The sequence below is a fragment of the Ranitomeya imitator genome, chromosome 1, assembly GCF_032444005.1.
Source record: "Ranitomeya imitator isolate aRanImi1 chromosome 1, aRanImi1.pri, whole genome shotgun sequence".
Taxonomy (NCBI): domain Eukaryota; kingdom Metazoa; phylum Chordata; class Amphibia; order Anura; family Dendrobatidae; genus Ranitomeya; species Ranitomeya imitator.
The window spans coordinates 435,380,685-435,394,365 of NC_091282.1; the positions used below are offsets into that span (position 1 = coordinate 435,380,685).

A 13,681-nucleotide genomic window follows, 5' to 3' on the forward strand; every position below is an offset into this window, starting at 1 on the left:
CAACAAGCCGCCGCCATACAAAAAGACGTGCAGACCGGAGAAAACACGCAGGCTACCATAAAAAGGCACACATATACTGATAGATGGGTACACAAGAAAAGCTGGTTAAAGTGTGACTTGTGCATAGTACATTGACACGCTACCTCTGCTCTGAAATGCCAGAGTAAATTTGACCTAGAGTAACTCTCAGTGGAATACAATTATCAGGCGTTAGAGCAGTACTAACTACAATATACCAGCACTATTCCTGTAGAACCGCACTATAAGTGCGTACAAAATGAGCTGGCCCATATGTGTGTCCCTCCCCCATAGCCTCATAGAGCCGTCAGACCCCTGATAGAACTGCTCGGGAATAACACGGGCTAGCCGCCGCAAGTGCAGCTGGACTTTACCTGTCACAGGGGGGCACTCAAGGATAGCCTGGGTCCGGTCCCGCACGCCCACCCGACGCGCGTTTCGGAGCGGAAGCTCCTTCGTCAGGGGGCGTGTAGGTAAACTCCAAAAGCCGGGGTTTAAGAACAAGCAGGCTCATGACTGCCGGGACGATACCCGGAAGTGACGCAGGCGTAGCCATGACACCGGCAACGCTGGGCGGCGGCGGCATGCAGAGGCGTCGCCATATCCATGGCAACCAACACCACATAAAGACGCCACTAGCCGCCCAGGGTAGCCAGCCCAAAGCACGCATGCGTACAGGCAGCGCCGCAGCAGTCAGAGCTTTAGCCCAAAGTGAAACCAAAATGTTGAAAGTTCCGATACCCATCAAGGACAATAACTGACACATAAAAACGTAAGTAAATATATAACAAAACATAGCATTACGAGGGAAAAGGGAAAAGAGGAGGGGAGGGGAGAGAATACCAGACTGAAGAGTCCTAAGCTATATACAATATAAAAAATATATATATAAGCTATAGGGTCGTATCTGCCAACCCTAGAGTTGGCTGTCGCACTTGTGGCCGTTGCGTGGCTTGTCGTAATATATCTAGAGAGGATACATTTGTGGATTCGTCTGGACTAAGGAGCTTTAAAATTACAAAATCCATCACATGTACATCCAGGAACGTCGTGTACTATGCGGTCTGTCCTTGTCCCTTAATTTATATAGGGCTGACGACTCGACAGCTTAAGACAAGAGTGCGTGAGCATGTGCTTGGGATTGAAGCGGCAGCTAATGTCATGGATCCAAATATGCTTAAAACGATACCCAGGCTCTTTAAGTCCCACCATAGCTGTGATAGCAGTGTCTTGCGGGTCAAGGGGATTGACATGATTGAGCCAGGCATTAGGGGGGTAACATCTCCCAACGGTTGGCACGGCTCGAGACGAGGTGGATGTGGACCTTGAACACGGTCCACCCCCATGGATTAAATGAAACTATTAGTTTTGCGCCTTTTTTGTGATCCTTGGCTTTGGTGCGATTGGTGGCGGTCGGTCATCGAGCTGTTGCTATACTTGTTTTTAACTTATCTTTTTTATTTTTAGATTGTTACAGATTTGGTTGTGTCCTACGACTCTGTGATGGGGTTTAGTCCTTTCCTTTCATCGGATTCTCCAGCAGGATGTCAGAAGATGTGGATCCAATTAAGAGTGCGGCTTTACATTGTTATTATGCCCATTGTATTCATATATGTATGGTTATATGTTTTTGCTTTATATTTTCTTTTTTATTGTCTATATTTCTATTTTTTTCTACCTGTGTGTCATCTCTCCTGTATATAGTATATATCTGTGTGTCATCTCCCCTGTATATAGTATATACCTGTGTGTCATCTCCTCCTGTATTAGACCTCGTCCACACGTTATTTGCTCAGTATTTTTACCTCAGTATTTGTAAGCTAAATTGGCAGCCTGATAAATCCCCAGCCAACAGGAAGCCCTCCTCCTGGCAGTATATATTAGCTCACACATACACATAATAGACAGGTCATGTGACTGACAGCTGGTGTATTTCCTATATGGTACATTTGTTGCTCTTGTAGTTTGTCTGCTTATTAATCAGATTTTTATTTTTGAAGGATAATACCAGACTTGTGTGTGTTTTAGGGCGAGTTTCGTTTGTCAAGTTGTGTGTGTTGAGTTGCGTGTGGCAATATGCGTGTAGCAACTTTTTGTGTGTCGAGTTGCATGTGACAGGTTAGTGTAGCAAGTTGTGTGCAGCAAGTTTTGCGCATGGCGAGTTTTGCGCGTGGCGAGTTTTATGTGTGGTGCCTTTTGAGTATGTGCAAGTTTTGTGTGAGGCAACTTTTGCATGTGTTGCAACTTTTGTGCATGTGGCAATTTTTCCGCGTGTGCAAGTTTTGCGTGTGGCGAGTTTTCCATGAGGTGAGTTTTGCACTTGTGGCGAGTTTTGCGTGAGCCTAGTTTTTGCATGTGGCGAGTTTTGCACGTGGCGAGTTTTGAGCGGCGACTTTTGTGTTTCGACTTTTATGTGGCGAGGTTGGTGTATGTGTGGTGAAATGTGTGCTGAGGGTGGTATATGTGTTCAAGCACGTGGCAGTGTGTGGCGCCTTTTGTGTGTGTTCATATCCCCGTGTGTGGTGAGTATCCCATGTTGGGGCCCCACCTTAGCAACTGTACGGTATATACTCTTTGGCGCCATCGCTCTCACTCTTTAAGTCCCCCTTGTTCATATCAGGCAGCTGTCAATTTGCCTACAACACTTTTCCTTTCACTTTTCCCCATTATGTAGATAGGGGCAAAATTGTTTGAATTGGAAAGCGCGGGGTTAAAATTTCACCTCACAACATAGCCTATGACGCTCTCGGGGTCCAGACATGTGACTGTGCAAAATTTTGTGGCTGTAGCTGCGATGGTGCAGATGCCAATCCCGGACATACACACATACATACATACATACATACATACATACATACATACATACATATATATATATATACATACACACACACACACATTCAGCTTTATATATTAGATGGGTAACGTGTGAACCAATATGCAAATTCGTAGATCGTTTTTTACAATAGATTGCTGAGAGACTCCCTTCATACTTACAGGACACTAAATTCAAGGTAATGGACCACACTCAGCAAATCAGGTGGTGCAGGCTGTACTTGGGAAGAACCCAATACTAGTCAAATAAGCGAGAAAACAGCCGCACTCTCTCGGGTTATAGCTTGCAAAGTGGTGTATTTATTCACATGTGTTTGACATTCAAATATATGTACACATACAGCAGGATAAGAAAAAAAAAGTGACGTTTCGACCAAATTCCGGGTCTTTCTCAAATTGCAAGTAAACATAAAATACAATTAGTGTTTATGTACACAGAGCATGATGCGTGATATTAATATTTACAACTATATATACAACTGTAATCACTAATAAAAATACCCATTACTTTATTTCCATTCTTTTCACACAGTCTATGTATATTTATTCCCATTTTTCCATTTTTATTGTTTATTGTTATTTTTAATTTTAATTTTTTTATTTTAATATATTTTTTTAATTTTTTCAATATATATTTCCTATGGGTTTTCACATTAGCAGTTTACCCAGGTGGACTCCCGACATACTCTGGGCCTTTCTTATAAGTATGAGCAGCATTATGTAGGCAATCCAGCCATTGCATCACATCTGACTCCTAGACACAATCCATGCAGCTCGCACTCTGCGCTCCACATCTCGCCCTGACATGACCTCACTTTATGGCCAGCAGGCATTATAAATGGAGCTACAATGCTCACATTAGCCCACACACTTCCAGGAAGCAGGATACCCCAGCGCCACACCGAGAGGAGGTTGGTAACTTGCCCACAATCTACATTTCCTTCCATACCACACAGACCTCATTTCTCCTTACTTAGGATTCCCCCTTTTATTCCCTCTTTTTTCTACCCGCAGCCCTTTTTGGGACCTAATTTCAAATTTTCAAACAGTATCAGCTACTCAGGTCAGTGCACTATGTTTTCATCCATTTCATCCACTATATACCATTATACATTTAGTTCACCACTGGGCAACCTAGATTATTCATTTTGACCACACATACTCTCTCCAATATTGTGTCTCTGGTCCTAAATCTCGCGGTACAAAACCATCCATATACTGTGTATATCCACTGGCAACCAGGGAAAGGACTTGCAGTGCATCTATTGTACCTTCAAAATGATCCTTCACCTTAAGGGGACTCATGGAATTTTTATTAGTGATTACAGTCGTATATATAGTTGTAAATATTAATTTCACGCATTATGCTCTATGTACATAAACACTAATTGTACTTTACAGGACACTAAAGACATGCTTAGGAAAATGAAAGAACCCCACCTAGAATCCGACATCATTTTTGTTCATGTAGAATCCCTATATACACCAATACGCCATGAGGACGGACTACAGGCAATAAGCTCATTAATTTTACAACTTCTTGACTTCCTATTGACTTTATCCTTGCTCAGGAAAACATTACGTAGAGCTCCAGAGAACTGCAATGGGCACCACTTATACAGCTTCTTATGCCAATTTTTTCATGGGGCTGTGGGAGAGACAAGTGTTCCTGACGGATCACAAACATCTGGCCGACAAGGTCCACCAGATATATTGATGATGTCATATTTATACGTCAGGATGGCATGGAAAATCTCGATATCTTCATGAAGTCACTTAACCAGAACAAATTAAACCTTAAAGGGAACCTGTCACTCCCAAAATCGAAGGTGAGCTAAGCCCACCAGCATCAGGGGCTTATCTACAGCATTCTGTAATGCTGTAGATAAGCCCCCGATGTTACCTGAAAGAGGAGAAAAAGACGCTAGATTATACTCACCCACTGCGCTATAAAATCCTACTTGTATTGTTAATGAGCTTCCCCCTACTCTGGTTTATCCTCCCAGGTTCTGTGTATTTATATACGTCATTTGGCTATACTTCTTTATTGGTAATTTGTTTCCATGTCATCACCTATTATCATGCTATTTTACCAGTTTGTTTTTTCAATAAAGCTAATATTTTAAGTACAGCACAATCAATTCTTATGTAGGTTTCGTATTTAAATGCTATATAAGTTACTGGGCTTTCTCCTTTCTTATTACTATGATTACACTGGCCCTTTGGCTAGCTGCCATACCCTTGTAGATTTTATATATCAAGTATGCCAAAACCATGTGAGAAAACTGAAGGGACCAAGGTTGAACTTTCTGAACAAATTCCAAAAAGGTATGTTAAACGCAAATCCAACAATGTGCATCACCAGGAATACCATACCCACAGTGAAGCATGGCAAAACAAACATTATGCTTTGGGGCTGTTTTTGGCAGCTGGAACTGGGGCATTATCCATATTATGGAATTAGTCAAAGTGGAGGGAATTACTACCAGTTCAACATTTCCATCAATTTTTCAACAAAACCTTCAGGTCTCTGCTAAAAAGATGAAGACGGATTTCACATTTCAGCACAAGAAGGACCCTAAGAATACTTCTCAGTTAACAAAAGAAAGGCTTTGCCAAAAGAAAAAGTCTAAAGTTTTGGAATGGCTCATCCAGAGCCCAGACCTGAATCTAACTGAAAATCTGTGGGTTGACCTGAAGAGGGCTGTACACAAGAGGTATCCCCTCACAATCTGACAAATTTGGAGCAGTACTGCAAAGAAGAGTTGGCAAAAATTGCCCATTATAGATGTGCCGTGCTGATAGACTGCCTTTACAAATTCAAATTGTACTTCAACAAAGTATTAGTTTAAAGGTGTGCCTATTTATGCACCCGTTTTCATATTTTTTTTTTCCACCCAAAAAGTTTGTTTTTCCAATTGAATTCTGCAGATTATAGGTGGTAAAAGTGGAAAAAGTTCTGAAATGATTCTTCTAGGTTTATTTTTTTTACATGACAAATACCTGGCATTTTAACAGGTGTGTGTGGACTTTTTAAATATAAAAGACTAGTGTTACTTAGACAAGTTTAGGTTTTTATAAGCTATATTTAAATGACACTTACCATCATATTTACTCTGGACTAAAATGGTCACTTCTTCGCCTTTAGGGATTTCCAACAAATAAAGAACAGCATCTTCTCGAACAATGCAACGGAAATCTTGTGCGTTTACCTAACAGTTATGAAAAGTACAGCAAAAATGCCAAAGATTATGAACAAAATAAAGCTGTCTATCCAGACTTCCCTTCTTTGTACTACAATTATTAAATGTTAATCCAAGGCATGCTTTAAAATTTGAGGTTATCTTTTGTTTGTACCCCTCTGAACTTTACATAAAGCCTTAACACAAAAATGTAATAATGTCTCCACCTTTTAATCTTTCCTCATACAGTACATGATAAATTGGTCAATTCATCCAAGAGAAATCTTGTGTGTAAGATTTGGTCTTTGCTAACTATAAGGTTCCCTACACAAGAACAGCAGAGCCCATTGACTGTACATACCTTAAGCAGTTGATCACCTTCTTTAAGGCCTTCCTGCTCAGCAGCAGTTCCCTCCTGCACACCAGCAATAAATATACCTACGTCATTGCCACCTGCAAGACGCATGCCAACACTATCGCCTTTATGAAACCTGATCATTTTTGTATTGGGTCTGCGAAAAAGAAAATGCATTGTGTATGGTTAGGGTGAAAGTAAGTAATAGATTCTCATTCTACAGATCCTATAAAAAAGTTAAAAATTTCAATTTACCATTGTGCAGTAATCAAATATAAATTAACCACTTCACGGCCAATAAATTACAAGTACGTGATTGGTTACGACCCAGCCTTTGATGCGGGCTCACACATTGAGCCTCCATTTAATCAGCCATCAAGTGCCTCTAACAGCCGCGAATGGATTGGAGAACCACCCACGGCCGTTAATCAGTTAAAAGCTGCTGTCAATCACTGACAGCGGAATTTAAGAAGCACAGAAAGAAAATGCATCATTGGTCACGTGATTGCAGGCCGCAGATGAGTTGTCATGACAGCCAGGGGTCTGCTGAAGACACTCGTGCCTGTCATCACAATCTGTGTGTGGCCGGCGTTCATAGGAGATTGTGATGGAGCTCTGCTATGTGTGGCACAGGCAATCAGACGATCAAAGCTTCAAGTCTCCTAAGGGGACTAATAACTACAATAAAAAGTTAAATAAAATAAAAAAAAGTTCAAGTTACCTCCCTTTTGCTCCATTAAATATGAAACGATTAAAATAAAAATAAAAAATTATGCATGTTATTGCTGCATTCAGAAATGTCCAGTCTATCAAAATTATAAAATAAATTAATCCCATTGGTAAATGGTGTAACAAAAAAAAAAAAACCTGCTAGGATTAAGTTTATTGGTCACCACAACATTGAAATAAAATGCAATGGGGCAATCAAAACATTGTATCTATCTGAAAAAGGTATCTGGGTAAAAAAAAAATAAAAAAAATCTCATACAGCCCCAGATCTTGAAAAAAATAGAACGTTACAGGTCTCGGCAAACTGAAACAAACAAACCTTTTTATTTAATTATTTTTTTAACAAATGTCAATTTTTTTCACCACTTAAGGAACAACAAAAACTATATGTTTGGATTCTGCGCACTGACGTGCGGAATCATATTGCCAGGTCAGTTTTACCATATATTGAACATGGTAAATAATAAAAAAAATAAAAAAAACACTGTAATATTGCACTTTTTTTTTGCAGTTTTACTGCACTTTGAGGATTTTTTTTTTACCTTTTTTCCAGTACACTATGTGGCAAAATGAATGATGTCACTCAGAAGTACAATTCATCCATCAAAAAACAAGCCCTCATACGGCTGTAAAATTTAATAGTTATGGCTCAAAAACTAAAACAAAAATGGAAAGTCACCCGGGGGTGAAGATGTTAAGTTTAACACTATGCTCTTTTGCATGGCAATAATATGAGCACCTCATACTATCTGGTGTTATGCTATTGCTAGGTCTACTCACAGTCCTAATATTTTTTCTACTTACCCATAAGTCTCTAGATCTTCAGGACTTGGTTGCAAAAAAATCTTGGGGACTACTATTGGTTTTTCTTCTGTAGGAATTATAAACATTTACAAGTACAAATTATCAGTCAGTGTTCAGCCAAAAACCTCTAAAGAGGCTGTCAAATAAATGTAACAACTAAGCTAATTCGGGAATCCTTCTAAGCTCTACTTAGAAACAGGAAGTCTCTTTTCCCTGCATGAGTCATAATCAGAACTTCAATTCTACCTCCCTGTCAGGAGGAAAGAGCGGAGCAGCTGGGTCAGGAGTGGAAGATGGGGGGGGGGGGATGATTCATGCAGAGATAATATACCTGTTTCTACATAGATCTTAGAAGGATTCAGATAGTCAGTTTTTAATCAGGTGATGCTATAAGCCAATTGAAAAAGAGAAGAATTAGCTGGGTAGAAAGGCAAAATGAGCAATTGTAAGTACACAGTGCTGCTATACGATAGGATGACTGCAATATATTAAGTGGATAAAAACTTTGATGAGGGTACTTTTTTAAAAATTAAAAATAAGTTACATGTTCAAACATGTTGGTCAAAAATCATTGCATAAAGCAATAATTTCTGTGCACTAAAAGATAAAATAGCTATAAGTAAATGTAAACTGCAAAGATCAATTACAAATAAAAATAAATACGAATTTTACATTTGATAGAAATTAAGACAATGCATCTAATTAAATTGGGCTAACCTGGAACTTCTTGTAAATATACAGCCTCTGTGATGGGATCTGGCACTGGGCTTACAGAAACCGGAGCTGGCGTTTCAGCGGTATTCAACACCTTAAAAGGAGTGGGCATGGCCCCCATTTTAGCAAGTCTGTTGGGCGGCTCTTCTTTGGTGCTAAATGGAAGCAAGAAGAAAAAAAAAAAATAATCAATTCAGTTACAGGTCCTTCTCAAAAAATTAGCATATAGTGTTAAATTTCATTATTTACCATAATGTAATGATTACAATTAAACTTTCATATATTATAGATTCATTATCCACCATCTGAAATTTGTCAGGTCTTTTATTGTTTTAATACTGATGATTTTGGCATACAACTCCTGATAACCCAAAAAACCTGTCTCAATAAATTAGCATATTTCACCCATCCAATCAAATAAAAGTGTTTTTTAATAACAAACAAAAAAACCCAACAAATAATAATGTTCAGTTATGCACTCAATACTTGGTCGGGAATCCTTTGGCAGAAATGACTGCTTCAATGCGGCGTGGCATGGAGGCAATCAGCCTGTGACACTGCTGAGATGTTATGGAGGCCCAGGATGCTTCAATAGCGGCCTTAAGCTCATCCAGAGTGTTGGGTCTTGCGTCTCTCAACTTTCTCTTCACAATATCCCACAGATTCTCTATGGGGTTCAGGTCAGGAGAGTTGGCAGGCCAATTGAGCACAGTAATACCATGGTCAGTAAACCATTTACCAGTGGTTTTGGCACTGTGAGCAGGTGCCAGGTCGTGCTGAAAAATGAAATCTTCATCTCCATAAAGCATTTCAGCCGATGGAAGCATGAAGTGCTCCAAAATCTCCTGATAGCTAGCTGCATTGACCCTGCCCTTGATGAAACACAGTGGACCAACACCAGCAGCTGACATGGCACCCCACACCATCACTGACTGTGGGTACTTGACACTGGACTTCAGGCATTTTGGCATTTCCTTCTCCCCAGTCTTCCTCCAGACTCTGGCACCTTGATTTCCGAATGACATGCAAAATTTGCTTTCATCAGAAAAAAGTACTTGGGACCACTTAGCAACAGTCCAGTGCTGCTTCTCTGTAGCTCAAAAGTGGCTTTACCTGGGGAATGCGGCACCTGTAGCCCATTTCCTGCACACGCCTGTGCACGGTGGCTCTGGATGTTTCCACACCAGACTCAGTCCACTGCTTCCTCAGGTTCCCCAAGGTCTGGAATCGGTCCTTCTCCACAATCTTCCTCAGGGTCCGGTCTCCTCTTCTCGTTGTACAGCGTTTTCTGCCACATTGTTTCCTTCCAACAGACTTACCATTGAGGTGCCTTGATACAGCACTCTGGGAACAGCCTATTTGTTGAGAAATTTCTTTCTGGGTCTTAGCCTCTTGCTTGAGGGTGTCAATGATGGCCTTCTTGACATCTGTCAGGTCGCTAGTCTTACCCATGATGGGGGTTTTGAGTAATGAACCAGGCAGGGAGTTTATAAAAGCCTCAGGTATCTTTTGCATGTGTTTAGAGTTAATTAGTTGATTCAGAAGATTAGGGTAATAGGTCGTTTAGAGAACCTTTTCTTGATATGCTAATTTATTGAGACAGGTTTTTTGGGTTATCAGGAGTTGTATGCCAAAATCATCAGTATTAAAACAATAAAAGACCTGACAAATTTCAGTTGGTGGATAATGAATCTATAATATATGAAAGTTTAATTGTAATCATTACATTATGGTAAATAATGAAATTTAACACTATATGCTAATTTTTTGAGAAGGACCTGTAATTATATTAAGGTTATGGAAATAAAAAACACAAGAACCTAAATTTGCATTAACCAATTTTAATAGTGACGATAACTGGGAAAAAGAAAAACAACACATCAACTTTAACCTAAGGTGTATTAGTGATATTTAAGGTAATTACATCTTAAACCATTCCCACAATAAAACGTGAATTTATGTCCTTAGCAGGGGTACACAAGTGGAGGTATTTAAAGGGGAGCCGAGCTCCCTCTACATGCAGTAGATATGACTAGATTATACTAGCTATTGAACCCGTTCTACGCCCGGGTGGCGAGCATCTATATTGGTATATGGTCTCCATCCTGTCATGTGCTGCTCCATCCTGCGTCCCCATCCTGTCATGAGCTGCACCCATCTTGCGCCCCCATTCTGACATGTGCTGCTCCCATCCTGCGCCCCCATTGTGACATGTGCTGCTCCCATCCTGCGCCCCCATTCTGACATGTGCTGCTCCCATCCTGCGCCTCCATTCTGACATGTTCTGCACCCATCCTGCGCCTCCATTCTGTCATTTGCTGCTCCCATCCTGTCATGTGCTGCTGCCATCCTGCGCCCCCGTTTTTTCATGTGCTGCTCCCATCCTGCGTCCCCATTTTGTCATGTGCTGCTGCCATCCTGCGCCCGTTCTGTCATGTGCTGCTGCCATCCTGCGCCCGTTCTGTCATGTGCTGCTCCCATCCTGCGCCCGTTCTGTCATGTGCTGCTCCCATCCTGCGCCACCATTGTATTATATGCCCCCCATAAGATGCTCCATTGTATATGCCCCGTATGCTGCTGCCATATAAAAAAAAAAAAAAATACCATACTCCCCTATCGTCGCTGGGCGCCGAGTGCTGGGGGGCCTGAGCAGGCGGGGACACCGGCGCGCTGTGGGGGTCAGGTGCCGGTATCGCTGCTAGCTCAGGCCCCCAGCACTTGCTATACTCACCTGTCTGTCCCGTTCCAGCGCTGCGCGCCGCCATCTTCCGGCTCCTCTAGCTGTGACTGTTCAGTCAGGGGGCGGCGCCGGCGCGCATTAAGCGCGTCATCGCGCCCTCTGAACTGTGAACTTCGGAGACGGAGCCGCACGCAGCGCTGGAACGGAGGACAGGTGAATATAGCCGATACTCACCCTACTGGAGGTCCCTGACTCTCCGGTGGAGATCGCGGTGTGCGTTCAGTGTTTACGCATACCGCGATCTCCTGGGAGCGTCACACTGTGGGGGCCAGACTGCGCCGGCGCTTGCGCAGTCTATAAAGGCTTCGGACAGAGTGACGCTCCCAGTGTTATATTATAGATAGCCAAAAATCAATCTTGGACAGTGGCATTAACAGTGCGCCAACATGGTGGGGAGTCATATTTGCCCATTAGTGTGCCCGTAACGTGATATCTGCTAAACCTCTGTGCCTGTAATTACGGAGTTCCCTTGAAACTGTGCTTCAAAAGGAGACGGTGAATTTTACTATATGCATAGTGCACAATATTGTGAGGTAATTTTCCCACCAGAAAATTCACAAATTTACCACAATTGGAATTTCTTTCCTATACACTATATGGCAAAATGAATGGTGTCATTTAAAGTGTATAACTTGTTCCCTCAAGAAAACAAGTCTTCATAGGTCTATGTGGACAGACATCAAAAATATGAAAGAGGAGGAAAAAAAACAACAAAAAAAAAAAAGAAATTGCGTAGGGAATGGGGTTAAAAAATAAATCTAAGCTATATAAGCTGGTCATGGAACAATCATTGCAACTCATACCCATCTAAATGATAAGAAGGTGACAGTTTGCCCTAGTCTACACAGGACAGGTAAAAAAATCTTTGTAATACAGGTAACCAGCCAGTGAGAAGAAAACCACATGTACCATGTCAACCTACTTAAGCAGCGGCAAAACAGGAAACCGGTGAAATCTACGTGCCTGGGGGCCCAATCCCAAAGCCCAGATCAAGGATGTCACGGTGGCAGAGATACCATTACCAGCCCAGAAACAACAATGCCAAGAACTGCTTCCATGGAACAGAACGCAGGTCGTCAAGCACAAAATTTTGACAGAACTGCATATGCACAAACACCTAAAGCCATATTAAAATTTCGGAAGCAAGGTGACATCCAAGGTGATGAGGAGTATGTTGAGCGTGGGCGTTATTGAGGAGTCAAAGTGCGGCAGGTCCAATCCTATTGTACTTGTGCCCAAGCAAGATTGAGAATGGTGCTTTTGTAATGATTATAGGAAGCTGAATGAGGTGTTCAAATTCGATCCCCCTTGCCGATATACACATTGAGAGGCTAGGGTCAGCCAGATACATCACTACACTTGACCTAACGAAAGGGTACTGGCAAATTCCCATGTCTCAAAGTGCCAAGGAGAAGACTGCAGCCAAAAGAAATTTGTAGAGAAAGCAGAGAGGCCCAGCCACCTTTGTGAGGGTCTAGGATCTGATCCATGGCCCTCTCGAAGAGTACACTGCAGCTTACCGAGACGATATTGTGCTCTTACGCTATATCATCGGAAGGGGCAAAATAATACTGCAAGAGAACAGAAGTAAAGGCGATCCAAAATTGGCCGCAACCGATCTCCAACAGGTTAGGGCATTTATGGGAATTGTGGGACACGATCGGCGGTTTATCCAGAATTTCGCCATGATAGCAGCACCCCTAACTGACCTCTTTAAGGGCACAAAGACATCGATGGCCAAGTGGTCTTCCGAACCGGAGCTTGCGTTCAAGAGTTGAAGCTCGCCCTGTGTCAACAGCCGGTCTTGGTCGTACCTGACTTCAATAAGGAGTTTGTGACCCAGGCAGATGCTTCAGAGGTCAGGTTGGGAGCTTTGTTGTTCTAGGAAATAAATGGGGAGGAACATCCAATCCTATACCCAAGTAGGAAACTCTCCTCCTGTGAAAAGATTTTTGCTATTGTGGAAATAGAATGCTTGACCATTGACATTCTCTGGTGCTACCTGCTAGGCCGAAAGTTCGGACTAGTGTCAGACCATGCGCCCCTGAGATGGATGAGGGAAATGGGGGAAAGAATGCCCGGGTGACTAGGTGGTTTCTAGCACTCCAGGACTTCAGCCTCCATGTGAAGTATAGGCCTAGGAAACTATACGGAAACGCATATGACCTGTCACGGCTTCCCTGTCTAGTGACTGAATGTGCCAAAAAAAAAAAAAAAAAAAACAGCTTCGGGCAGAGGGTAAAGGAAGGGGAATATGTGAGGTCACTGGTAAAACACTGGAAGAATGATGTGTGTGTCACTGAG

General features: G+C 42.0%; 1 protein-coding gene across 3 annotated transcripts in view; it reads right to left on the reverse strand.

Annotated features, from left to right (window-relative positions):
- Positions 1-13,681, reverse strand: part of TJP2 (tight junction protein 2) — a 180,351-nt gene that overhangs the window by 35,175 nt on the left and 131,495 nt on the right. For all 3 annotated transcript variants that reach the window (XM_069763654.1, XM_069763665.1, XM_069763643.1), the window contains 4 exons: positions 8,641-8,792; positions 7,924-7,990; positions 6,397-6,547; positions 5,957-6,065 (listed from right to left, as the gene is read on the reverse strand). In XM_069763654.1, the coding sequence (XP_069619755.1) occupies positions 5,957-6,065; positions 6,397-6,547; positions 7,924-7,990; positions 8,641-8,792 (479 nt within the window). The remainder of the gene's footprint in view (positions 1-5,956; positions 6,066-6,396; positions 6,548-7,923; positions 7,991-8,640; positions 8,793-13,681) is intronic.